At 45.1% G+C, this 27,985-nt stretch overlaps 1 protein-coding gene and 1 long non-coding RNA gene across 4 annotated transcripts in view; one reads left to right on the top strand and one right to left on the bottom strand.

The window, feature by feature from the left end:
* SLC7A14 (solute carrier family 7 member 14) overlaps window positions 1–27,985 on the top strand; it is a 97,136-nt gene that overhangs the window by 36,597 nt on the left and 32,554 nt on the right. The window contains exons 3-4 of one of the 2 annotated variants that reach the window (XM_053308443.1): window positions 25,924–26,160; window positions 27,498–27,715. In XM_053308443.1, the coding sequence (XP_053164418.1) occupies window positions 25,924–26,160; window positions 27,498–27,715 (455 nt within the window). The remainder of the gene's footprint in view (window positions 1–25,923; window positions 26,161–27,497; window positions 27,716–27,985) is intronic. The other variant, XM_053308444.1, reaches the window with a different exon arrangement.
* On the bottom strand, window positions 276–27,880 carry LOC128350324 (uncharacterized). 2 transcript variants are annotated; one of them, XR_008319259.1, is made up of 4 exons: window positions 27,391–27,880; window positions 25,399–25,505; window positions 11,044–11,210; window positions 276–296 (listed from the first exon to the last, which is right to left on the bottom strand). It is a non-coding gene; the product is annotated as an uncharacterized LOC128350324 (long non-coding RNA). The 2 variants fall into 2 exon arrangements; XR_008319258.1 differs by lacking the exon at window positions 276–296 and adding an exon at window positions 7,900–8,181.

The following is a 27,985-nucleotide window of genomic DNA, read 5'->3' as shown; positions in this document are numbered from 1 at the left end:
ACTCTTCTTCTCCCTTCTGCACTGGTAACATCTTGAAGACAGAAAGGAAGTTTGCATGATGCTGCAGATTATCAACAACTATTAACCATTATAGCCTCAGTGGAATGTCCATGTTCTTTCTGGACCCAGATGCTAGGAATAAACAGCAGAGGAAGACTGTTAACATTTATACCCTGCTTGTGGTCAGCTGGATGAAATACATATATGTTACCTTCTTTCAGATCAGGGTGCTGAGACTTCATATAAAGTGGCCAAGTTTTGCCCGATAGCTGGTAGAATTCTCCAGAAGATGGTTTCTAAAAAATGATTACATGATAGTATTTTGAATGATAACACTGATTAGCATGTGAGTAGACCTTAAGTAAAATGGCTTTTTACAAAAGTCTGGTTAGTATTATTATAGAGTATTTTACTATCATTATTTTATATATTTTCCTTTTTTATGTATATACCTTATTCTGTATATATTTTCCTGGCCAGTGACTGTAATAAAAGTGATTGATTGATACTCTTGTTGTAAACTTTCAAGAAGCCTCTGGGAAACAGAATGCTAGACTAGATGGACTTTTGTGCAGTCAAAAGGGCTCTTCTGATTAGGTATCCAGCAACTAAATAATATGCAAACCACAGTTCGAGTTGCAGAGGATCACGATGGATGGGAAGACCTAGGCCAAGGATACAAATTGGTCTGTGCTTTCCATGTGAGCCTGTTCACTTCTAGCATTTGTCATTTACAGTTCAATGACAGCAAGCAGACACTATGTCCAATGGTATCTGTTGAAAGAAGCCTTTTGTGTTGTGTTGCTAGGGCTGTTATTGATGCCTTGGATTTGATGTGGGTGTTGGTTGAACAACTCAGATATCAGAATAACCTTAATATGATATATTTGTTCTAAAGAAAATAATTTGATGTGGGTGTTGGTTTAGACAACTCAAATAAATATCAGAAGAACTTTAATATGACATATTAATTCTAAATTAAATAAAACATTCCAGTGGAAGAGTGTTTTTTAAAAAAGACTTTTCTCTAAGCAGTAGGGTCTAAAATAGAAAATCAATTAGTTTTATTATCTTATGCGTGCCATAGCATACTGAGCTAAATCCTACTCTGTCTTATGAAACTGGAATTCTCCTGAAAATCTACCAGTGTATGTGTGGTCATATTATAAAAACAATAAAGTAGAACTGCAGTTTATTGTTGCTTCACTTGGTTGTTTTGTTAGACCAGAAATGGTGGGAAACAAAGGATTAGGCCCTTGAAGCAACTTGATCCAGTCTGGTGGGCCCATTCAAATTGTGCTTGTTAAACACTAGTTGGTCCAATAAAAGGCATTGGCATTGATCGAGTTGTTATCTGTAGAATTCTGCTCGAATAGTCTTGATTCCATTACTATACTCTCCAAAGGCTATCGTGTGGAACAAACCTAAACCATGTATTGGTTATTGAGGAATCTCTTCAGAGGTTGAGTCAGGCAACCATGACAAATGTGTGTGTGTGTGTGGTGTGTGTGTGTTTTCTAAGTTAAAGATAAAGTGTGCCATCAAGTTGATTTCAACTCCTAGCACCCACAGAGCCCTGTGGTTTTCTTTTGGTAGAATACAGGAGGGGTTTACCATTGCCTCCTCCTGCGCAGTACAAGATGATGCCTTTCAGCATCTTTGTATATCGCTGCTGCCCGATATAGCTGTTTCCCATATTTCTAAGAACCTGATAATAATACATAATATAACTTGGCAAGACTTCATCTTGCCTTTGTAAAGAAATTTTCTAAAAACTGCATCCAAGTGTATCCTGGGAAAGGTGGCCTCAGTTTCTTTCTATTTTTAGGAAATGCTAACGTTGAGTGTTGATTATTTTTTCTTAGATTTGAGGTCAGGGCCAACTCTACATTTCCGAGCCTCCCTAGCCAACTGCCCTTCATGGGCCCTTTCCTACATGGATGGACTCCAAGAGAGTCATTCTGCCAGCAATTATGAAGGCTGTGGGCACACAGAGATGGTCTCAGGGATCAGCAGTGGGCCCTTCTAAAAACCCTGGGCTCTCAGCAACTGCCCCACAATGCTGACACCTCGTGCAGGTCTCCATGAGGTGATGATTGTAGAAGAGGATGAAAACAGATACTCTTTCAATTTTGGTGATTGTCACAGAGCCAGAGACTGATCAAGGTGAATAAATTATACTCCAGACTAGTTTGGGGGTAAGTTTTAACATACAGGAACAAAAGTAAACTAATCAGTCTTACTCATAAGAACATAAGAAAAGGCCTGATGAGTCTATCTAGTTCAAGGTCCATCTAGTTCAGAATCCTGCTTGCCACAGTGACTAACCACATAACTTTGGGAAGCCCATAGGCAATAACCCTTGTCTGCTGTTACTTTCAGCAACTAGTACAGTATTTATCTGAATTTAAGACGAGCCCCTTTGAAAAATAGAGGTTAAATATAGGTTATACCTATATTTGCCCAAAAGGAAAAGGACTTTGAATTTAAGATGATCATCTGATTTATAACATCAAAGAACTTGGTGGGGGAGGGGGAAGGACACTAGTCTTGGATTCAGGGATATACACTATTTAGTGGCATACTTCCTCTGCACATAGGGTCTCTGTAAAACCATTATGACTAATAGCTATTGACAGGCCTTCATGAATTTGTCTAATCCCCTTTTAAAGCCTCCTAAACCAACAGACATCACCACATCTTGTGATAGTGATTTCCATAAATTAAATATGCAGAGTTTGAATCTCCTACCAGTCATTTTATTGGGATGACATCCCTCCCTGCTCCAAGTTTTAATATTATGAGAGAGAAATAAAACATTCTCTCTTTCCTCTTTCTTTACAATTTCCATGATAAGCCACGGCCTGTTGATCATGAGAATGCCAGTGATCACACTTAGGGCATTTGCCTCTTCTGACAAATGCCCTAAACATGAAGCATGTGGGTGAGAGGGTGATCAGTGTGGCAGAGACATGGCAGAGGCATGGGACTTCTGAACGCACATTGCATGCTGCAAGCTTCTACAAGGGCGGTTGCTGAAGAATGCCTGAGCAGGGCTTACGTTTCTGGCAAATGGGGGAAAGGGGGCGTTCTTGGAAAGCAAGAGCCAGCCAGAATGGTGCTGCAAAAATTGCATGATGACCATGCTTTGCATCTGAACCCAGTATCAATAGATTGTGAGGGGTGAGTAAGGTTGTAACAGCGTGTGAGGGCTATTGCCTTCATACTCTGCTTAAGGGCTGGGTGTATTTGGTTAAAACATCTGGAAGGATGCAGCTCATAATTTTAGGTATAGCCAACATGTCAGGTGATATTTGTAGCCAATCAAAAACCGTGTGCTTACATTACAGTTTGGAACAAACTGATGTGATAAAGGTGGAGCACTGTTCACTTACATGTATTAGGAAGTATTTCCCAAGAGTCTGGTGATCTAAAATAGATTTGAATCTGGTATGTATTTCCAGAAAAGATGGAAATACATACCATTAGGATCTGATCCTAATGGGCCTATAACCAGAGTGATAGCAGGTGAGTAGGAGGTACCAGCAGACTCAGGGTGACTTGCAGATATATTTATGTTCAAGAAATCTGAAGGAAAAAACCTAAGGGAGCAAAAACCAAAATAAATACCCAAGTTCCAATGTTAAGCCAATGGGAGGAAATGTTTGTGGGCTCAGAGTGCAGTTAGCAGACAAGCAGGTAGGCAGAGCTAATGGAACTCAGTGGCAAGGGGGAAGGAGGTCAAGACAAGAGGTCAAAAAGAGCGAGAAATTTCTCAGGTTAAAGAATACTCCCTCAAGATAGTCACAACCCCTTCTGCTTCTGAGGGGAAAGGTGTCTAAACCTCCTTTGTTTTCTCACCACCCATTTCAAAGCTTTGTGTTTCTGAGGAGGAAGGGCTTTGATACACTTAAGCTTGTGGTGTCAGAGGTTAGCCCGCCCCCCAATAACATAAAAGCAACAGTGTCTATGTGAACTCTCCCGAGGAATCGAAGGGGAAGTTGCACACTGAATCTTTTAACCTGCTGATCATTGTATGTGTGCACGCACATGCACAAGCCCCATTCAGACGTTATCATCAGAAGCTGTACTTGCGTACAGCCTCCAAAAATGTGGCAAAAGTCCAGCCTGGCTCGTTAATCACTTTCTCCTATCAGGCAGGTCAGTCACCTGTCAGGAGGGCAGTCACTTTCAGGCAGCCTTCATCTGAAGAGACTCTGCCGTGATCTGGAGAGTTTTTCAGATGAAGGCTGTAAGTGTGACTGACCTGCCCAGAGTTATTGATATGCCGGGCAGGACTTCCACCTCATTTTCGAAGTCTGTATGCAGCCTCTGGAAAGCCACCTAATGGCACAGAGGGGAAATGCTTGACTAACAAGCAGAAGGTTGCCAGTTCGAATCCTCGCTGGTACTATATCAGGCAGCAGTGATATAGGAAGATGCTGAAAGGCATCATCTCAAATTGCACTGGAGGAGGCAATGGTAAACCCCTCCTGTACTCTATCAAAAGAAAACCACAGGGCTCTGTGGGCACCAGGAGTCGAAATGTACTTGATGGCACACTTTACTTACTTTATGCAGCCTCTGATGATAACTTCTGAATGAGGCTACGGTCACACGATAAACTAACACCATCCACCATTAGAGAAAACCTCTTCCATTTTGGTTTTTCACCATGCTCAGCCACAGGCTCAATCAAGACATGAACAGCAGAAATATACGACAACATTTTGTTGCAGATACATACTTGTTGAATCTATATAGCACTGTAGAAGAAGAACCTAGGGATGTGCAGACAGGTTCAACGCCGAACCTGTTTTGTTTGGAGATTCGGGGTTGAACCGAACCATCCCATTTGGTCCAACCCCAGATTGTTCGGGGGTTCATGGACCTTTTTTATTTTATTTAAAAAATAAACATAAAAATATTTTTTTTAACCTTACCCCCTTCTGGGGAGTTGGAGGTGGCAGGGGGTTCCACGGAGGTTCCCCCTCCCACCGCCGGCCTGCCTTGCAGCCCAAACTGGCCTGTTCCGCCAGCTTTTCGGTCCATTTGGGCCTTCCCCCTCAAGCACGGTGGCCATTTTGGAGGCCACCGCACCTGTGCAATTGGCCTCTGCATGGCCTGGGTCAAGGAAGGTCGTTAGGCGAGGGGGAACCTCTGCAGACACACACACATACTGCGTGCAACAACTCCTCCAAAGGGGATAAGGTTAAAAAAAAAATTTATTTTATTTTTAAATTAAAAAAAAAAAAGGTCCACGAACACTCCCTGAACCAAACCGGGGGGTGGGGTTTGAAGGGATGCCAGACCGAACTGGCCCGGTCTGGTTCGAGTCTGGTTCGGATTTGAACCGAACCTGGCCAGCCGGTTCCGTGCACACCCCGAGAAGAAACAAGTCACGCCTACTAGCTGATCCTGACCTTGGTAGTTTTCCATTCAGCCATGTCTTTGGTTTCAAACAACATGACTGCACAATAAGCAGGAGTAATAATATACAGAATGGCAGATATTGTGTCTTCACCACAGGGGTTATTTTAAAAATATTAAGATTATAGCAAATTTGCCATGTTGATCGTTCCTTTTCTTCTTTCATCTGGATTTGCTTTCATACCCCTGAAGAAAAACATTTTCCTTAGCATCGAGATATATTTTTATAGTCTCCTCAGCCATTTCCCCCTTTTTGATCATTCCTGAGTTTTGTTATTTGTGACAGCAACACATTCTTGGAAAGCAAAAGTGAAGCTAAGCTCTGAAATCACCAAGGACGTGAAACCAAATCCTTGGTCTCACCTTCTGCATAACCTTTTAGCAGCATTTCCATAAGCATCTGGGATATAAACAGCGCTGGGCATCAGTTCTCATCTTACCTTTCTCAAGAAACCCTTGCCCTCCTGGGCTGTCAGACGAGAGGTCAAAAAGTAACGTGAGAACTACAATCCCCAAACGCAACCCCGAGGTCTGAATGAGATGTGACAAGGCAACTGTGTGCCTGCCCTGTTCACATATACAGTAGAGGGGTAAGAGGAGGGGGTTTTGAACATAAAAAAGAGCATGGGGTGAGGGGAACAAAACCATCCTCCTCTCCCCCATTTTACCTCACAGCCCTCCTCTGCTTGAAGCACTTTTCTTGAAGCAACGTAATGCAATCAGAGAATAGGATTGTGGCGTGGGTGAGGAGAGCCCCACTCCACACAAGTACCAAAAAATTCTAGCTTCATGGGTCAGCATAGATAGTGCTGTCAAGACTCTGGGGCAGGGGAAGAAGGTACAACTGCTGCATACCCCCTATTTCTTCACTGACCCCATCACCCACACTTTTCACCCACCTGCTATAATCACAAGCAGGATACCAATGTTTACCTCACAGCAGACAAGGAAGGAGGCTAGTAAAGGGGCCTGTACAGGAATGGCTGTATTCTATCCTACTCGCTCATAACCTTTACAGTACGGCCTCTGTTTACTCAGAATTTAGCCGAACGTATTTCAGTGGTAACTGCTAACTAGTCTGCTTAGGACTGCAGCATGAGAAGTATAGGCTGGATCTTCAGATAGTTGTCAGACAACCCTAGTTCAGTCAGACGGTGAAGATGGTGGATGTCCCACAGAAGCTCAACCACTGACCATACTGTGCTCCATTATTGGCTGCCTATTGAGACAAAGGTGGATAGGCCAGACCAGGTCACATGGAAAACAGGATAGTTGCGGAGAGACAGTGTGGTTCTGTGGGAGACCCTGGTCCACCATGTTGCCCTCAGAATCACCTTGGGCAGGGGCGTAACTATAATAGGGCAAGGGGAGACAGTTGTCTGGGGGCCCACTGCCTTGGGGGCCCCCCAGAGGCAAGTCACATGACTGACTCCCCCAGCCGCGCACCCGCCTGGGCTTCCTTCAGTTGTATTCATCGTCCAAAACTGATGTGAGTGTTAAGACCTGGAGCTACCAGAACAGCATGTCTTTCTCCAGTACCATTAAATGACTTGCATCGTCCACAATTTACAAAACCTGGGGGGGGGCATTTTAAAATCTTGTCTCTGGGCCCACTCCAACCTTGCTACACCCCTGACCTTGGGCAAGTTGCTGTCTCACAATGTAGTCTGCCTCACAGGGGTCTCTCAAAGTGCTAAAGTGATAGAATAAGGATGTATTGCAGTGTCCCCATATCCTAAAATAGAGTGTGAAAGCGATCTACATAAACAAGGCTGTTCACACGAGCAGCCCTACCCAGGCTTGCCCAACCCTAACTTGTAAGAGGTTCCGGGATCGAGGCCGGTCCCAGCGCTGCCTTGCCGGGTAGCCCGGGGTTTCCCCCCAGGCTTTCACTAAGGTCAGAAGGCACACACACACACACTCCCTCTTACACCAGTTCCTGGCCATGTGTCTGCTCAGGTTGCCTGGCTCACAGGGTACATTGTGGGATTTCTGGAGGCTGGGCAGCATTTCCCCAAGCTCCAGAACACCATGTGGCTTTCAGCAACACTGGTTGTTTAAGCACGTGAGCCGTGCAGCCCCAGGACCACGCCGTATCATCTGGGGGAAAGGTAGCTGCTATCTTGCCTTCCCTCCTCCCACCCTCCCATGTGCTCTCAAAGGTCGTGTGGACAACCTCAATAACTTCTGGATTACTGTTCATGCCAAAAGAGGGTATCTAATGCACCACTTACTCAAGGAGTCAAGGAATGGAGATTTTTATAAGAGCTATAAATAGGGCCAGTGTTCCTTTAAACAGCCAGCCCTATGAAAATTATTCAGCTGTGTTTATTTGTTCCTGAACAATATTATCAAGCAGATTATCATTCCAGTGAAGTTATTGTTACAGTCTTGAAGGGCTGGAGCAAGGAAAAGAAATTAAATTGCCATAGATCCATTTCCAACCAGCTGTTTCATGGGTACATTTGATTTTATTCCTGACAAAAAAACAAAATAACCTACAATCATGCCAAATTGGGCAAAACTAATCCTTAACAGAAATAAATATTGCAGAACCATGTTAGGACCTCTTGCTGGCAGCTCTGGTCACTTAAAAAATCTGGAGCGTCGGCTTTGCTGTCTGCATGAATGTTGAATAGGCTGATAAGCAAGAAGTTGTATTCCTGTCACATACACAAATTGACTTAGGTGCAAAATAATTGGATTTCTGGAAGAGACATCTGGCCACAAGGTAATAGGGAAGTGTTAGAACTGTGTTGTTTAACAGAGAAAAAGGGAAAAGCGCTTGATTCCATCCAAGAAAAAGAAGAACATTTTTTAATAACTTGGGTAAGTTTCATAACATTTTTATTGCCTTCACTACTGAAATTATTAATGACAAGCACAACTCCTTTCTCCCCATTCTAGCACCATTTTCTGATACCTTTTTAAAAAGTTGTTTTTAGAAGTATTATAAGTAGCTGTATGCTTGATAACCTTCATGGCTGGTGGCTACTAGCTATAACCCTGATAAGCCCAGCTAAACGTTTAGCAGAGTGACATGTGTGGGTGGTGGCCATCAAGGAGCCCATAGAAAGGAGGCTTGCTCCTATCCTCCTTAAATATCAGGTTCCAGGGTCAAATCCCTTTGCTACAAATCCCTCAGCCCAACCTTGACTTAGAACTCAGTCTCTGGTTCCTGCCTACTTTGGTTGAGTCCATGAGGCAAACAAAAGACCAAATTTTAAATTGGCATTCTAAACCAGGGACTTTTACACACAGGGCTTTTAGATTGCATCTCCTCCGGAATGGAGGTGCGAGTCCACATATCAGCTGCATTTACCGCCAAGTCTCTGTGAGCTATCCAGTTCACACCTGATTCTTCTTTTCCCCAAATTACTGCTGTGCATTCTACCATGGCGCAAATTATGTTCAGAGTAAAAAAAAAATAATCCTCTATTTGTGGCAGCTTTTTTTTTTTAACCGAACTTTCTGGTATGCCCTGCCGCTTCTCCCTTGATGTGTGGGGTGGTCATTGCCAATAATTCAGTTTTTTTCAACACTCGCATTTTTGCAAGGCTAATGAAGGGGAGTTTGACAGCTGTGGTCTGCTCTGAGTGATTTGCAATTGCGAGAGTGCTTTACATATGCAGAATTGCAGATGTTGATGGAGGGGAAGGGAACTGGGACTCTGAGGCGTCAAGTGGCCACCTTTGAGGAGGGGACATGGTGGGACAGGACTCAATGCAAACCAGAGAACGGACTCCATCCTTGGCAAGGATTCCTTCTTCCCAGTACCACACTGGGCTCAGGGGTGGAAACTGGAGGCAAGGAGATGGTGGTGGCAAAAGGGGTGCCACTTGCATCATCCTAAGGTTCGTGGCTAAGTTGCAGCATAGTGGGGTGTTGAATTACTGTGATGCATTCTCTGCCTGCAGGTTTGGGCATGGAGGTTCAGGGAGAAAGCCGGTCCTTTCTCCGCTCCCAGGACACTTCCGAGCACAGCGGGAATCTATGTCTGCAAACTGTCAAACTAAAAAAAAAAAGTGATAATGAACGGAGGCGTCTCTCGCCCCCTCCTGGGATGTGATTGGTGGGAGAAAAAACCTGGAGCAAGCTGTGGGAATGCACACAGAGAAAGATGCGGAGAGGGGCTGAGGAAATGTGAATGGTCCATTTAATGCCACAAATTAAACAGCTCCAAATCTGCTGCAAAGCAGATTCGCCCTTCTGATAACCCGTGGCATGAAGCCATGCCTGAATAACTCCCTGGTAAGAGGAATCTCAGTAATTTATACTCTCTATTTCTCCAGATAATAGGGTGCTTTGGAACAGCATTTTACAGGGTTAGTTGCCTTGAGGGAAGAGAGCACAGCTTATGGTATTTCTAATCTGTGTACCACACACAGTAGAAGAAGGGCAGGCAAGCACTCAAACAGATAGCGCTAACTTTTAAAGAAGGGCTGGGCTGATGGACTCTACATTGTTGTTTACCAGAATCCTCAGGTTCACCAGTCAGAGCCCGGTGCAAAACAATGGCTCGGGGGAGAGACATGCACTTAAATTAATTAAGGAACAAGGTGCATCTAAGCTATAGATCAGCAATGTATGGCTGGAGAACAATGCTGAATGCCACCTGGAAGAGCAGAGATGGCCCCCAGCTTGATGGGGGAGCAGCTGGTGGTTTTTGTGGCAGTGGGGGTGGATGGCAACATCACAGCCTGGCTGACTCAGAGGTCGGAGTAGGACTAGCAAGGTGGGGATGCCAATTTGTTTCAAGCAGCTCCTGGCCTTGAGCCACCCCTGAAGCCTTGGCACACTGCCTCTGAGAGGTTGCCAAACCCTGATCTAAGCACAAACTCATCCCAGAGGATGTGGCCGCTCTGGGAAGAGCACCTGCATGCTTGCGTGAAGAAAGATCCAAGTTCCCTCCCTGGTTGCATCTCCAGTCAGGGCTGAGAGAGACTGCTGCCTGCAACCTTGGAGAAGCCGCTGCCAGTCTGTGTAGACAATACTGAGCTAGATGGACCAGTGGTCTGACTCGATAGATGGCAGATGCCTAGTGCTCAGGCATGTGTTTTCTATACTAAAATGGAGCTCAAGTAATTTTCACACAAAAATCCATCCCTACTTCCCCCCGCCCCCCGCCCAGACATTCACTGGTTCAGCAGTTTAATTTAGGGGGGCAGGAAATGATTAGAGTATTTGTTAAGCAATTGGGAGTAAGAAACCCTTGCTGATCTACTGCAAATCACTCAGAAATCTACTCAGAGATTGCAGTCTGGCTTCTGATTGCTTTGGCTTTAAAGCAGCTTCAGTTCCCCAAGCAAAACTGTACCCTTGCAACTCCCCAAGTGTGCTTCTTGACAGCCAGCTGGCAAAATTCAAAATTTTTGTAGCTCCTTCATGGGCTAAATTTTTGTAGCTCCTTCACTGGCTAAATTCAGACTGCAAAACCTTTTTTCCCCAGCTGCTATCCAATCAGGTACAGGACAATGACAAATACCAGCAGCTAGTAACCACCAACCATGAAGGCCATTAACAAACACAACTTATGAAACTTGGAAGCAAAGAAATAACACATGCTGACACAGAGAACACCCAATTCTGTGTGCTTCTTAATTATGCCCTTACCTTACAGCTCATGAGAGAAAATAACTCGTCACTTTCATTTTAAACATGGGAAGCTTTCAGAGACTGGTTTTCAAAGAGCCACCAACTGAATCTTATAAGTGAGCTGGGATTTGAACTCCTCTCCCGAAGATTATACTGATGCACTCTCATGATAAATAGATAGATAGCTATGGAGAGGAAAGGAAAGTGAAATTCAGTTAATAACATGGGTACTGGGTATTTATTACAATGAGTGTCTAAAATCTGTTGAATGTCAACCCTCACATGTCGAGGTCGACAATCCCTGGTGAATTTTGTGATTGCCCAAAAATACATGAGATACACTGATGAATGTTAACAGTTCATGTGTGTATTATTGCCAGCATTCACTTGTAAATGTCTGAAATAGAGGAGACCTTCATTATCCTCGGTTTCAGGGATTGCAGTTTCGTGTGTCCACAGATGGGTCTTAGAGACCCAGTTTCTTTATTCACAGCAGGAAATATAGGCAATTTTTGCCTATCCATGGTTCCTGAGTGGCCAGAAATAACTTCTGGGGCCAGAATGGGCTGAAATGGAGCATTTTCCTGGGCCGCGGTGGTGATTTAAGAGGCCGGCAGGGGGAGGAGGAACCTTCACGGACCCCCACCCCACCCCGCGGCCTACAGGAAGCCCCCCCAAGGGGCTAGAGGTATTTTAACTTTATTTTTAATTTTTTTAAAAAAATTCACTAATTCCCCCAGACCAGACCGGACTGCGGGTGGCAGGGAGGTTCAATGGGGGCCAGACCGAACTTGGCTGGTCAGGTTCAAGTCCAGCCTGGACTTGATCCGAACCAGGCCAGCTGGTTCCATGCACACCCCTAGTAAAATTACTTGACTAACAAGCAGAAAGTTGCCGGTTCGAATCCCCTCTGGTACTATATTGGACAGCAGCGATATAGGAAGATACTGAAAGACATCATCTCATACTGCATGGGAGGAGGCAATGGTAAGCCCCTCCTGTATTCTACCAAAAGAAAACCACAGTGCTCTGTGGGTGCCAAGAGTCAAAATCGACTTGACAGCATACTTTAGCTTTAAGACAGCTCTGTGGTTGTCTTTGGTAGAATACAGGAGGGGTTTACCATTGCCATCTCCCACACAGTATGAGATGATGCCTTTCAGCATCTTCCTATATCGCCACTGCCTGATATAGGTGTTTCCCACTGTCTGGGAAACATACCAGTGGGGATTTGAAACGGCAACCTCTGGCTTGCTAATCAAGTCATTTCCTCGCTGTGCCATTAGGTGGATTTCCATAGGGTTAAGGTTTCTGTATTCACAGTTTCCACATCTGTGCTAATTGGCAGGAAAGGAACCCGCACGAATAAAGAGGGCCTCCTGTACAGCTTTTCAGGCACCCACAAAATATTGTCTGCGGTTGTCAGCATTGACATTCACCAAATTCTGCATATTCACTGGAACAGTATGCATATTTTCCCATTGTTTAAGTGCACACAAACACCAAACACACAGGTTGAGAGCCAAAGGGCCTCATGTGGGAATCCTACATGCATGGAATCTACCTAGCACAGCCTCTGAAAAGCTGCTCTGGAAGAGCCCTCTAGAGACACAAGGAACTGCTGCCACTGGGAAGAGAAATCACCAATTTCCCACCTCCCTGTGCATGTAGAAGCTCTTGGTGCACGCACATGGGCGTCTCTGAATACTAATTAAAGCCTGCAAGAAAGGCAGAGCATTATGTAAATGCTTCATATGAAAATTTTTATGGAAGCTCGGGGCTCCTTGTATTAATCAGATACCTCTGGTCTGTTATCATTATGTGCATCAAGATGAGTCTTTCATTAAACCTTGCCTGCCTATTGGCTACAGCTAGCAGCCAACTTCAATATGATTTTTCAAGTCAAAGCCTGGAACAGAATACCTGCCTTCATCAAGGCATCTGTTTCATAAATCTTTCAGGCATGCACTTATCAGCCAGTGTCTTGCGTTTGCAGCTTGTATGCATTTTTAATCAGCTTTGTATAATGACTTTATATGCAAGTTCATGATTGGTGGGTGGGTGGTTGTTTTGAGGTTGTTGTTGTTTTTTCATTCCTCCTAGTCCCTGGACAGAATGGCAGAAAGAAAAGTCTCAAATATCCCTTTAAAAGCTTTTGTTCCAGACACATTAAAAAATGCATGAAATATACAAGTCCTCCAACAAAAAGAGCATTTAATATCGACAGCCTGCTTCTGTGTCTGCAGGCTTTAGCACATTCAGTGGCCTTGTCACTAAAACAGGGATAACATGAAAGAACGACAGTTGAATCACCTTTGCCTGATATCAGACTGTGTGCAAATTCAGAAGCAGTGTTTTAAAAAGCATTTGCACTTGCAATGCACACACCCCCCTACGGTCCTAGGACCACATGACTAGCCCTAGCCGGGTAAGGCTGGTTGTTTAGAGTGCTGGGATTGGTTCTGATCCTTGCACTCTGCATTGGGGTGGCCCGAGTTTTTTACCTGGGCTAAAAGTGAGGTAGAGGGGTATGAGCGTGCCCTCCCACCCCACTCCCTGGTTGTGTGGACAAGTGGCTGGCAGCAGGGAAATGCACCAATGCACCAGGCTCCTGGTGCAGTGCATTGTGGGATGCTGGAGGACTTGCTCTTCTGGCTTCTGCTCTGCTGCTCACCACAGTGCTGCTCATGAGCGGCTGAGCTTTCAGGGGAAGGGCAAATGTGCGGGGATCCAGGTAGGAGCCTGCCTCCCTGCCAGCCTCCCCAGTGTGGTCATCTGAACGACCTTAAATGTGTCATTGCAGTCAGAGGCGCTCTTACTCCTGGACTTCGGGGCCGAAGTCCAGGGCCTCCACCTCCCCTGGGAGTCCCCCAAATCCTCTTTAGTCTGTCCAGGGTGGTGTGGTTTGTGCCCTCAAGCACCTACATGTGACAAAATGATGCTTAACTTGCAGCAGGGGTGCCTCCTTTAGGTCCAGGCTCCAAAATTACCTAAGTGTACCTCTGATTGTAGTTCAATCTTTCCTTTAAAAAAAAAAACCAATGCAGCTGTGTTGTGGGTACAATCACACATTAGGAATTAGGAATGCCGCATGGGGAGAAGGCAGGCGAAACCCCTTTATCCTGCACTGCAGTCTCAGCAAATATTGCACCTCCTGAAGCTGTCCCAAGAGAGAGGCTGCCCTTGGCAGCAATAGAAGCTTATCTCCAAGAGTAAACAGAAGGAACTCAGGAACATAGGAAAAAAGGAACTATTGTGCTGTGGAGTCAGTGTTGGCTCCTGGTGACCACAGAGCCCTGTGGTTTTCTTTGGTAGAATACAGGAGGGGTTTACCATTGCCATCTCCCGTGCAGTATGAGATGATGCCTTTCAGCACCTTCCTGTATCACTGCTGCCCGATATAGGTGTTTCCCATATTCTGGGGAACACACCAGCAGGGATTCGAAACAACAGCCTCCTGTTTCCTAGGCAGGTTGCTTCCCTGCTGTGCCATTACAGACCATAGGTCTACCTAGCCCAGTACTGTCGAAACTGACAGGCAGTGGCTCTCCAAGGTTTCAGGCAGGAGTATTTCCCAGCCCTACCTGAAGATGCCAGGGAGGGAATCTGGGATCTTCTGCGTGCAAGCATGCAGATGCTGTTCCAGTGAACCATGGCCCAATCCCCTAAGGGGATTAGGGGTACACCTAATAAGTACACCTTACAGCAGACCGCGCTCACATATAGTCACCCATTCAAATGCAAACTGGGGTAGACCCTGCTTAGCAAAGGGGACATTTCATGCTCAGTCCTGCAAGGTCAGCTCTCTTCCCTGAGGTTAGGGGAAAGAGATTTTTATTGGGGAAAGTGCACAAGAGGATGGGTTAACCCCTCACTCCATACTATCGTCCTGATTCAAAGGGAGGGGGGTGTCTCACGGCTACTTTTTGAAAAAACGGAAGATCTAAGAAAGAACGCAGCTGACATACAGAGCAGGGATACACCAGTAAAGCCAGGGAGCAATCAAACAGAACTTCTCAGTTAACTGCAGCAAGAAAGTGGCAATTAAAAAAAATATTTCATATAAGAATTTTTTATTTAAAAATAGAAAGAAGAAAGAAGTTTGCATTATCATACAGGTACATGTGGGACATTATGGAGGACATTCAAACAGAAAATCCTATTGAAAGATTGAAGGTCATCAAATCTTCAAATATTCCAGAGCCAGAAAAACAAAAAACAGATCAAAGATTACTGTATATCATGATTACATACGCAAATGTATGCTATATGAAAGCGGCAATTTTTCACGCCCTCCCTGTCCCCAGAAAGCCCTCTGTGCCACCCCAAAATATGTCCCCCCAAAGAGGCCCATACACATATTATGTTTTTATAATTTTCAGTTTTAATTTGAACCTAATAATTGTGGTTTTTAATCTGACTTTTTAAAAAATTCAGTTAATGTTATTACTTTTATTGTATCTGTGTCTGTCTTATTGTTGTGAGCTGCCCGAAGCAGTAGTGCACTGGAGGGGTGGGGTATAAATATTTTAAATAAATAAATAATAAATAATCTTATGTTCAACAAGTTTACAGTGTACACAGGTACAACAGATCTGTACACAAGAACAGTCATTCACATGTTATGCTGAACACAGAAGTACACTTCCTAACTACCATGCATTTGAAGGGCCTGTATCCAGGTTCACTTTTAAAATGAACACAGGTATAGTCATTCACACAAACACGTGTATGAGTATACAGACATCCGTACACCCGTACAGCATAATGTCTGAATTGGGCTAGGGTCAGGGGCGTAACTATAACAGGGCAAGGGGAGACAGTTGTCTGGGGGCCCCTTGCCTTGGGGGGCCCCTCAGAGGCAAGTCACATGACTGACTCCCCCAGCTGCGCACCCACCTGGCAGGGGCATATCTAGGGTGGGGCAGGCAGGGCACGTGCCCCGGGTGCCACTTGAAGGGGGTGCCATTTTGTAAAATTAAAAAAAAAATTTTAAATGGCTGCCGAAAACAAAATGGCCACCGTGCATGCTCAAATGGCCTCTGTGAGGCCCTAGGTCATGCCAGGCCTTGCAGAGGCCATTTGAGCATGCGCGGTGGCCATTTTGTTTTCAGTGGCCTTTAAAAAAAAGTTATTTTTTAAATTGGCCACCGCACATGCTCAAATGGTACCTGTGAGGCCCTAGAGGCCAGCGGGGTGAGGGGGAACCTTTGCAAACCCCCCCAGACTTTAGGAAGCCCCCCCAAAGGGGCTACAGGTTAAAAAAAATTTTTTAATTAATATAATATAAGATACTGTACACATATTCAGATTGGCACTATGCACAGAGAATCAGGGCTTGTGAATACTGAGCTGACACTTATGAGCTAGGATTGTATTCATTTGCTCTTACTTTGCTTCTTGTGATAAGTGAGTTAAATGTGATGTCTTGCTAATATGGCTATTAATGGTGAGTTTGTCTTTGAATCAGTGTGAAATCCTTAGTATTAAGGCCTACTGGGAGTTTCTTGCTCTCTTTCTCTCATTTTAACTGTCTTTCTGAAAGACTAGAATATATTCCAAGCAGTGACACAGTTTACTCTGCATATCCTTTAATTATTTTCAGAGTATCTGGGAAAAGTCAAATTCTCCATTTATTTTTAAAACTTATGTAATAGTGATGCTACAATGCGTAGTAGAGAATTAGACAGGCACGTCTAGTTTTCCAAGTACACCTCCACATAGTATTTGGGTATTTCATGAGCCCCAGCATACTGAAATTTGTAGTTTTCCAGCATTTTTTGATCTGTGTTTTTGATAGTGAGCCCAGCCGCCTGAACTACAACAAGGTCATTTATTGGGCTGCCGGGCTCACTATCAAAAACACAGAATAAATCATACAATCAAAAGCAAGTTAAAAACAAAGCATCAGCCCTCAGAAAAGCTGAAACCTGAACTTCGTTATTCCTGAACATTGAAATCAGTAGAAGACCTTGGTTGCCTGTGGGAAGGTCTGGATTTCAGCAGATGTGGATTCTAGCTTACCATCTGTCACATTTCTCCCCTGTTTTAACCAGATATTAAATTTGTTTCATAACATCTTGATAGGACACTCTAAATGGTAGAGAGATGGCTGGCTGACTAGAAGAGTGTTTCCCAATCCTCTGATAGATGCAGTATGTTTTTTGTTCCAGATTAAAACTGGGCATTTCATACGCCCAAAAGTTTTATCTTATAACAGTTACTTTTTCTCAGTGGAGCACAGTGTGTGTGTGTGTGCGAGAGGGGGGGTCAGGGGGAAGAGACATCTGAACATCTGACTAGAAGCAAGCTAGTCTTGAGCAAGAACTCATGCAAGGGTGCACCAGGCAACCTCTTACAAACCTCTTACAATTCTGCTATGTTTGGGGCACTGGGAGTGAAGGAAAACAAGAACAACAACAAATATTTATATACCGCTTTTCAACAAAAAAGTTTCCAAAACGGTTTACATAAATAATAATAAATAAGATGGATCCCTGTCCCTGAAGGGCTCGCAATCTACAAAGCAATATAAGGTAGACACCAGCAACCGTCACTGGAGGGGTCCTGTACTGGGGCTGGATAGGGCCATTTACTATCCCCCTGCTAAATAAAGGGCATCACCACGTTAAAAAGGTGCCTCTTTGCCCAGTTATCAGGGGTTATACCTTTTGTATACCTTTTGCAGGGACATGACCAAATTATCTCCCCCCACCCCCCGGTTCCACGGAGGCTGACTTAAAGCAGTCAAGACTGGAGTAATGAACCCTGCAGACATGCAGCTGACAGCTTCTTCTGTTAGTGGGGTCTTGTGGACTCACAGGAGCCCTGAATCCTTTCATTTATTTTTTGTGGCAGATGACCAGTTATCTCGCGTCATGCTGGTGTGCTGCAGCACACCATTTGGGAATTAACTGGACTAGGAATTCAAGCAAATCATCAGCAGATGCTAAGCCGACGTAGTGCCTCTGCATAGAACTGGCTAGAAATTGCTCCATCGTACCTGTTTATAAATGTCTCGAATGGAACAGCATGGGCAGGAGTGCACCGAGCGCACTTTTCAATTACAGGGTATCGGCAGCTGGGCTGGTGTTGCTGTCATTGAGCTAAGTGATGCTGATAACAGTCTGTCTATCAGAACTGAGAAGGAAGAGCGGCTTTGAATCAGTAACAACCCTTCCACTATCCAGACAGAGCGGGGCTCCTTGGAAAGGATGGATTTTATCAGTGCTTTTCAAGTCGCTGTTTGAGTGTTAAAAGCCAAAGGTTGTAACCATTTGCAGAAGAATCAAGGATAGTTTGGGGCAATCTTGTAGCCTTGAGTTTTACCGTCTGAAAATGCTTCTCCTGGATACTATTGTACATAAAGTTAAATGCTATGTAAAACCGTAACTTGTTACCGTGGCTGGCTGCCCCTTGAGAATCCATATGTGGGTCTGTAAATGTTTTGAGTCACCTTAAGTGGCGCAGTGGGAAAATGCTTGACTAACAAGCAGAAGGCTGCCAGTTCAAATCCCTGCTGGTATGTTTCCCAGACCTCTATCAGGCAGCAGCGATATAGGAAGATGCTGAAAGGCATCATCTCATACTGTGCGGGAGGAGGCAATTGCAAACCCCTCCTGAATTCTACCAAAAGAAAACCACAGGGCTTGGTGGGGTCGAATTAAACTTGATGGCACACTTTTCCTTTAAATGTTTTGAACAAAATATCACCTTAGGTTGAGAGTACTTTATAACAAACTTTCAGCACAGAGAGAGTCCTTGAAGCCTACATGAGCAGCTCATACCTAATTGGATAAGTAAAAAGGGGACCATCACCATCATTATTACTGAGAATATTTATATACTGCTTTGCAACAAAGAATACTTGCGTCTACCAGATAAAATAAAACCAAGCTTTTGCCAAGTACTGCAAGACCTAGTCCCAGTCTAGATACCCCACTAACTAAACAAAGAGGCACCTTTTTAAAATGGTGATTCTCTTTATATTAAGCAGGGGCAGAGCATCTGTCCCTAATCAGCCCCAACACAGCCCACCCCCTCCAGTGGTTGTTGCTGGTGTTCCCTTTGGGGACAGGGAACTATTTTATTTTATTTTATGAATGTATTAATCTACATTAACTGCTTTGAGAACTTTTGCTGAAAAGCAGTATATAAACATTCTTTGAAGTAGCAATAGTAATGAAATGAGGAAGGCACCTTTTGAAGTTAAAATATGAGGACTACAACCTCTCTCAACACATATCTTAATTATAACAAATATTTTATGAGGAATATACCATTACAGGCAAACTCAGAGATCCAGATGGCCATTTGACTGGATTTATGCTTGAGTTTTGGGTAGATACTTCTATAGAGCTCACAAAAATCAATGGATACCTTTCAGCTGGCTGTAAGAGATGTGAACCATATATCTTTACAGAAAAAAATAATGTGAAGATGAGCAAGGTGCATTTATCTATTAACATTTGTATCCCTTACTCTTCCTCCAAGAAGTTCAGGAAAGCAGTCATGGAGTTATCCCATTTTATCCTCACAAGAACCCTGTTAAGTAAGTTAGGCTGAGCGATGGGGTAGCTGCATGCATTACAAGTACTGCAGGATACTTTGGTATTTCTATCAGGAAGCATATAAATTGTGGATACTTCACACACACACACACACACACACACACCCCTTGAACTGCCTGATTTACATATCTAGGAATCTTGACTGGACCAGGTTCCAAAACATGTTTAAAGGCAAATGTACTTTATACCTACTTTATATGTTTGCTGCAGGAAACACCAGTGTATTTACTAATGTGTAGAACTTCCCATATTGTCCAGTATGCTTCACGGCTAAGCAAGAATTTGAATCCAGGTCTTCCAGACCCAAATCAAACATTCTGTCCACTACCCTACCCCGGCTGTATCATGACAGATTGCCTCTGTCACAAATTTAACATGTAAGCATTAAGTATCTGACTCATACTCGTACTCAGGTGCAGGCCAAAGGGTTGGGCTGCTTGAGGTGTCCAGTGCTTCTGATGGTGCCCCCTTTTGAAACCAATGCTTTCCTACTTCAGTTGGTTCAGAAGGCGGCAGCCAGGTTGGTCTCTGGGTCATCTCGGAGAGACCACATTACTCCTTTGCTGATGGAGTTACACTGGCTGCTGATAGGTTTCCGGGCAAAATACAAAATGCTAGTTATAAAGCCCTAAACGGCTTAGGTCCTGGGTATTTAAGAGAGCGTCTTCTTCGCTACGAACTCCACCGCCATAGTATCCTTCAGGAACGTCTGAGGGGGATGGGGGTGGGAGGCACTGTTTTACAGTGGTTTCGCTCCTACCTCTCGGACAGGTTCCAGATGGTGTCGATTGGAGACTGTTGCTCTTCGAAATCTGAGCGTAAGTATAGTGTCCCTCAAGGCTCCATACTCTCTCCAATGCTTTTTAACATCTACATAAAACTGCTGGGAGAGATCATCAGGGGATTTGGAGCTGGGTGTTATCAGTATACTGATGACACCCAGATCTACTTCTCCTTGTCAACTTCTTCAGGAAATGGCATATCCTCCCTAAATGCCTGCCTGAAAGCAGTAATGGGCTGGATGAGGGAGAATAATCTGAAACTGAATCCAGAAAAGACAGAGGTACTTATTGTGTGGGGTCAGAACTCCAGAGACGATTTTGATCTACCTGTTCTGGATGGGTTCACACTTCCCCAAAAGGAACAGGTCTGCAGTCTGGGAGTACTCCTGGATCCACACCTCTCCTTGGTTTCTCAGGTTGAGGCGGTGGCCAGGGGTGCTTTCTATCAGCTCCAGCTGATATGCCAGCTGCGTCCGTTTCTCGAGATCAGTGTCCTCAAAACTGTGGTACTTATGTCAGTAACCTCCAGACTTGACTTCTGTAATGTGCTCTACGTGGGGCTGCCTTTGTACATAGTCCAGAAACTTCAGTTGGTTCAGAGTGCGGCAGCCAGGTTGGTCTCTGGGTCATCTCAGAGAGACCACATTACTCCTTTGCTGATGGAGTTACACTCGTGAACAAGGAAAAAATGAATGGAAACTAGAGAAAAATGAATATTTATTGAATAATTAAATAACCAGCTTACAGTACACATAACAACAAACACACATATCTATAACACATATGTAACCATACATTAACATAATACCATATAAAATTGCAACATGCAATTGAAAAATACAAAAATAATAAGTACAGATACCCAAACGAGGTACAAAATATCTTCAAGTGTGAGGAATGAAGAGTACATACAAAATGAAAGATAAGTTCTCAAATCCAGAAAAAGAAGCCAATATGCTCAAGGAGACGATATGCTCAGGCGAACCTTGAGGCTTTAACATGCCTGGTTAAATGCATTTGTACAAGAATGTTTCTCTACTCTGGTTTTTATTATTGGATTAATTGCCTCTGATGAAGCCTTTGGCGAAACAGCCCATTATCCTGGGTTGGCTGTCTGGTTGTTTTCTTGACGTTATTTGTCCTTCATCGTCAGTTGTCATCAGCCACTCCAGAGCATGTTGCCTGCTCCTTCTGTTTGAAGGAGTCATGAGCTGAACCACAGACACTAGCAACGTCTCCTTGAGCATATTGGCTTCTTTTTCTGGATTTGAGAACTTATATTTCATTTTGTATGTTCTCTTCATTCCTCACACTTGAAGACATTTTGGACCTCGTTTGGGTATCTGTACTTATTGTTTTTGTATTTTTCAATTGCATGTTGCAATTTTATATGGTATTACCGTACTAGCTGACCCCACACAGAGCATCTGTGCAGTTACACACTGAGCCTGTGGCATCCCCCCACAGATCTCTTGCTCGCTCCCCTCCGCATTTTGCTCACTCGTTCTCCCCCCTGCAGCTCACTTGCTCTCCCCCCCGCAGCACGCTCGCTTGCTCTCCCCCCACCGCTCTCTCGCTCGTTCTCCCCCCCGCAGCTCGCTCGCTCGCTCTCCCACCCACAGCTCTCCCCATTGGGCAGGCCAGGGCCAGGCCATCCCGCCACCACCTCCCACCTCCTCCTCCCAGCTGGTAGGGCTTTGCCCACCATCTGCCCACCTCCTCGCTGCTGCCATTATTTCCCCCCGCTACTGCCTCCTCTTCCTGGTCGGCGGGGCTTTGCCTGCCACCCACCCACCTCTTCTGGCCGGAGGGGCTTCGCCTGCCAGCCCTCCGCCTCTGCATCCTGGCTGCCACCATTATCTCTCTCCACTTCAATGCTGGAACTCTTGCATGCTCTAGAGAGCATCTGTGCATTAGTACTTGATTGCTCCCCTCACCTCAGAGATCTCCCCACCCTCACCTGAGCTGCACTCCTGCTCCTCCTCCATCCCGTTGCTTCCATCCCCCTCACCCTTCTTGGTTGTGGCTGCAGCATTGCTGCCACCTATTAGCCAAGCTGCAGCCCCCTATCCCCAGATACCTCCCCAGTCTCACCTGAGCCCCGCTCCTGCTCCTGCCCCCAGGAGCAGCAGCAGTAGTTGACCAGGCCGTTCCTTACTGCTGCCAACACCATGGCTGCTCGTTCCCCTCAGGCGGCTGACAGGCCCAGGCCCATCCCTTGCCTGCCTGCCTACTTCCCTCTGACAATGGCCTCGGTAGCCCCAAACAGCAGCAGTGGTTGACTGGGCCGTTCCTTGCTGCTAGTGCTACCATGGCTGCTCATTCCCCTCAGGCTGTGTTCTGACAGGCTCAGGCCTGTCCCTTGCCCTTCCTTCTGTCTCTCTTCCCCCTCCCTTCTTTTTCTCTTTCTCTCTCCTCCATTTGCTCTTCCCCAGTCTTTCTTCCCCCTCCCTTTAATTTTTTTCTCTCTCTCCCTCCCTGAGTTATTTAATTCACACAACGGTATCCTCCTTCTCCTGAAGGGGCTCTTTCCTCCCTCACGACCTGTCTTTTGGCAGACCCCTGCCTGCTATCCTTTTATATAGAGAGATTCCTCTTCTCTACAATCAAGAACATCTTCCGACCAGTAACAGTTGCATTCCAACTGACCTTAACCATCACAGGCTCCTCCTCCTTATCTGCATATGGAATCCCCACTGCCCAATCACCATGGTGCTTCTGCTCTCACAGGCTCCTTCTCCCTATCTGCATATAGAATCCTCACTGCCCAATCAGGTGATTCTGCTTGCAAACTCTGTCAGCCAATCGCCTCCTTTCTACCACGTCCCCACGCATGGCCCGTCTTGGAGAATTAATAATATAGATAGATGTTAATGTATGGTTACATATGTGTTATAGATATGTGTGTTTGTTGTTATGTGTACTTCTAGCTGGTTATTTAATTATTCAATACATATTCATTTTTCTCTAGTTTCCATTCATTTTTTCCTTGTCCACGGGTTTTCTGTTTTTGTTTTCTATTCCATGGACCCCGATTCTCTCTTTTGTGATGGAGTTACACTAGCTGCTGATAGGTTTCTGGGCAAAATACAAAGTGCTAGTTGTAACTTATAAAGCCTTAAATGGCTTAGGCCCTGGGTATTTAAGAGAACGTCTTCTTCGCTACGAACTCCACCACCCATTGACATCATCTGAGGAGGTCCGTCTCCAGTTACTGCCAACTCGTTTAGTGGTCACACAGAGACGGGCCTTCTTGGCGGCTGCCCCGAGATGGTGGAATGAGCTCCCTGCTGAGTTACGATCCTCCCCATCTCTGGCTATTTTTAAAAAACATTTGAAAAAACCCTTTTTAACCCAAGCTTTCTCAGGTTTTTAATTAAAAAAATACTGTTTGTTTAATTTCATGGTTTTAAAATTATTGTATTGTTTTAACTTTTATATGTGTTGTTATATGTTGAATTGTTTTAACTTTTGTATGTGTTTTAATTGTTGTTAGCCGCCACCAATCAGGGGTCACAAGAGACATATGTTTGGGCGGGGTATAAATTTAATAAATAAATAAAATAAACTTTGGGGCAGGAAGGAGGGCAATAGCATGAGTGTAGGGAGGCTTGCGGCGGCCTGTGTGTGGCCGCCGTGGCCCCCGGGCCCCACCACCTGCATCTGACATCAGACACTGGGGGCTGGCTAGCCATGCCCCTGCATCTGATGCCAGGCGCAGGGGCATGGTCTCCCTCCCAAACAGGGCTGTACGGCCCTGTTTGAGGGAGATCGGCCCATGCTGCATTAGGCAGTGTGGGCCAGAGTGACTCTCCCTGCCTTAAAGGCAGGGGGACCCGTGCCAGCCACGCTGCCAATGCAGCATGCGCCGATCTCCCTCTTAAACGGGGCCTCGTGGCCCCATTTGGGAGGGAGATCGATCAGCCCCACTGTTTTGGCAGTGAGACCTGGAGTGGCTCTCCCTGCCTTTAAGGCAGGGAGAGTCACTCTGGCCATGCTGCCAACTCAGCGTGGGCTGATTTCGGTTCCAAACGGGGACACGAGGGGCATGTCTGGGGCCGCACTCATGACCCCTGATTGGTGGTGGCCTGGATTCTTTGAACCCGTTCACTGAATGATGGCTCCGCCCCTAGCCAGCTGCCTCTTCTTCACGCCCCGTGTTTCTTGGAAGCTTTGTCAGGAGAGGCATTCCTTGCAATGCTTGCAAGGGTCAGATGGGTCCTGAAGAGCTGCTCTGGTGGCAGGAGTGGGAGGCTTCTTATCATGGGTGCTGATCCCTCAATAGAGGTAACCTCCTCACCTCGCCTCATGAAAAGGCTGCCCTTGCTAATACTCATCACACTAACTGCCCTCTGAGCAGGAAGAGGAGGAGGAGGAGGAAAGGTCATCAAGGGAATGGTTTCATATACGCTGCTCTGGGCACTTTGTCAACTGAATGGTAGGATCAAAATGCTTATCAGTGCGCTTTCCAGATTAGCCATTCAACAGCAGCAAAATGCTTCCGTTCAGGCAAATCGCTTCAAAACGTAAACGGCAGGGGGAACAGTCTCATGAAAACTAACAACCCAAAAAAACAGCAACTTTTTTACACCAGATATATGTCATAGCACTCTATCGAAACAATTAAATTTGAAACAAGGCATTGGAAATATGAACGGCACCCTGCTGTGAGCATAAGGACTGTGGTGTCACAACACAGGAAGTGTGAAAGAACACTTCAGAGATTCGTTGTGACCCCATTGCAGGGTATAATCTGGAAAGCACCCAAGAGCATAGACCACTGCCTTATACCGAGTCAGACCATTGGTCCATCTAACTCATTATTGTCTACAGGCTTCAGGCAGGAGTCTCTCCCAACCCTACCTGGAGATGCCAAGGATTTAACCTGGGACCTTCTGCATGCAAGCAGATGCTCTGCCACTGAGCTAGGGCCCCTTTCCCTAATGGAAATATCTTAGACAATGGTCACATGTATTTATTTAATTTTATTTAACATATGTCTCTGTATGACATTTACTCACCCATCCACATGCAAATGAGGGCAGACCCTGCTTAGCAAAGGGGGAAATTCATGCTTGCTACAACAAAACCAGCTCTCCTTCCTTAGACCAGCTTTCCTCAGTGAAACCTGTGAATGCAGTACTCCAGTTGAAAATCCACTTGGCCACCTTCATTGTTACTATTAGTAATTTATCACTATTATTTATTCATATTGTACTATAACTGTGCATGGCAATTTACAGAGTTCCATAGGCAATGTAGTCAGGTCCCTGTTCGCAAGGAGCTTACAATCTAAACCATCAATGGAAAAACCAGGGAGGGAGGGAAGAATGCGGACAAGTGCCATTATACATTTTTAATCCTAACCTGGTTATAAATCAGGATTAAGATTTTGCATTGAAAATCCAAAGGTAAATTTTACCTATATGAACTTGGTGTTTCACTAGCTTCCAGAGTTCAACAAAATGTGTTATGGCTCCAACTTGTTCCTTTGAATTTCACCCACATTTGGCTTATGTGCACATACATCTCTTGCATTTTCCCAGGGGTTTGCTATGCTGAGTTTGGAGTGCGAGTTCCCAAGACCACTGGCTCCGCCTACACCTACAGCTATGTCACAGTGGGAGAGTTTGTGGCATTTTTCATTGGATGGAACCTAATCCTCGAATACCTGATTGGCACAGCAGCAGGCGCCAGTGCTTTGAGCAGCATGTTTGACTCCCTGGCCAATCACACCATCAGTCGCTGGATGATTGACAGCATTGGAACTTTAAATGGGCTGGGTGAGAACTTGCCTGGATATTGTGTAGCCTAACAACTTATGACTATTAGGCTTTGAAAGGCAACTAAACTGTAATTAGAAATCAGAGTATGCCCAGGTAACTCTAATTTCAAGGACTGTGTGCATTATTTCAACACTCCCAGTTCCTAGGGTACTTCAGCACATGCTGATCCTCAACTGGCCCTTGTGCGTGAGAATGATCAGTACAGGATCAGCACATGTTAGTTTAAGGCTAGCTTCTTGCAGTAACTATAGACACATAATGACCCTGGACCCAGGACCCTCCACTTGGGGAATGAGGTGGATAGTTCAGAAGACAAGACAGGGAATACCCTACAACTTAGACCCCGGGCAACTCCACACCGCCAGAAGCCCCCACATCAGGAGAACCGAAGCCAGTACCTTCCCCACAACCTGTGGGTACAGCTGTGTCTTCATCTTCAGACTCAGAGGAGTCCCCTAAAGACCTGCCAACCCTACAAGAGGCCCCCCAGTACTACCAGAACCAGTGCTTATAAAATTGAGCAAGGCCCCTTTAAGCAACAGAACCTTCCCTAGGGAAGAAGCAGGGTCAATTCACTCTGCCTGGGCAGCAACCATAAAAATTGGCATACTGCTCTGAGCATACTGCTGGAATAACATCCCTGCTTTGTTGCTAACTGAGCTCTTTTGGGTTCCTGCTCAAAGCTAGCTGAGCTCCTGAGCTCTTTCCTTTTGAAGCTGTCCAGTTCCCTCCTTTGGTGGAGACTCTGGTTCAGCCTAGAACAGGATAGTCCTTAGAAGAAAACACCTGCCTTTCCTTGGACATTTCCCACATACCAATGAATGTATATCTTGGTCAGTATTGTCTATACCAGGGATTCTCAACATTGGGTCCCCAGATGTTATTGGACTTCAACTCCCATAATCCCCAACCAAGGGCTGGGGATTATGGGAGTTGAAGTCCAATAACATCTGGGGACCCAACGTTGAGAATCCCTGGTCTATACTGACTGGCAGTGGTTTTCCAGGGTTTCAAACAGGGTGTTTCTTCCTCACCATACAAGATGGTGTCCTCTTTATCTGGACAACAGATACTTTGGTGTCCACTTTATCTGGACAACAGAAACTCTCCAAGGTCTCAGGATGGAAGTCTTACTCTAATGTCTGAGGTCATTTTAACTGGAGAGGGCAACCCTTGGATCTTAAGCATGCAAATCATATGTTCTGCCCCTGAAATATGGGTCCTTACCTGAGCATCTTAAAGATAAATTGGCAGTTTTCTGTAAGTTCCTTTCTTGGACATTCTTTCCCTCCACTGCCTGGGTTAAAACTCACAGATAATTTTTCTTTTCACAGGTAAAGGAGAAGAATCATACCCAGATCTGCTAGCTTTGGTCATTGCTGTCATTGTCACCATCATAGTTGCTTTGGGGGTGAAGAACTCTGTGGGATTTAACAATGTCCTTAATGTGATTAACCTGGCTGTGTGGATCTTCATGATGATCGCTGGGCTCTTCTACGTCAATGGAGAAAACTGGGCTGAGGGGCAGTTCCTGCCATTTGGATGGTCAGGGGTGAGTGTCTTAGGGACAAACCATTAGGCCATTATCAGCCTAAAAGCCTGACAACTGAAAGATGCAATTTAGAGGCTTCACACTGTATACAGTCCTAATTTTTCCTTTGCAAGGAGAAACACAGAACAGGCTCACATCCGCACACAGATCTTCTTTTCTACTCGTTTTGCCTCATTTTGCCATTTCAATAATAACATAAATAATAAAAATCTTCTCTTTATAGCATGAATGCCAATCTCTTTAGAAATTTTCCACATTCCAGTGGCTGGC

This window comes from Hemicordylus capensis, chromosome 3 (genome assembly GCF_027244095.1).
Source record: "Hemicordylus capensis ecotype Gifberg chromosome 3, rHemCap1.1.pri, whole genome shotgun sequence".
Taxonomy (NCBI): domain Eukaryota; kingdom Metazoa; phylum Chordata; class Lepidosauria; order Squamata; family Cordylidae; genus Hemicordylus; species Hemicordylus capensis.
This window is presented reverse-complemented; position numbering and strand designations above follow the sequence as displayed.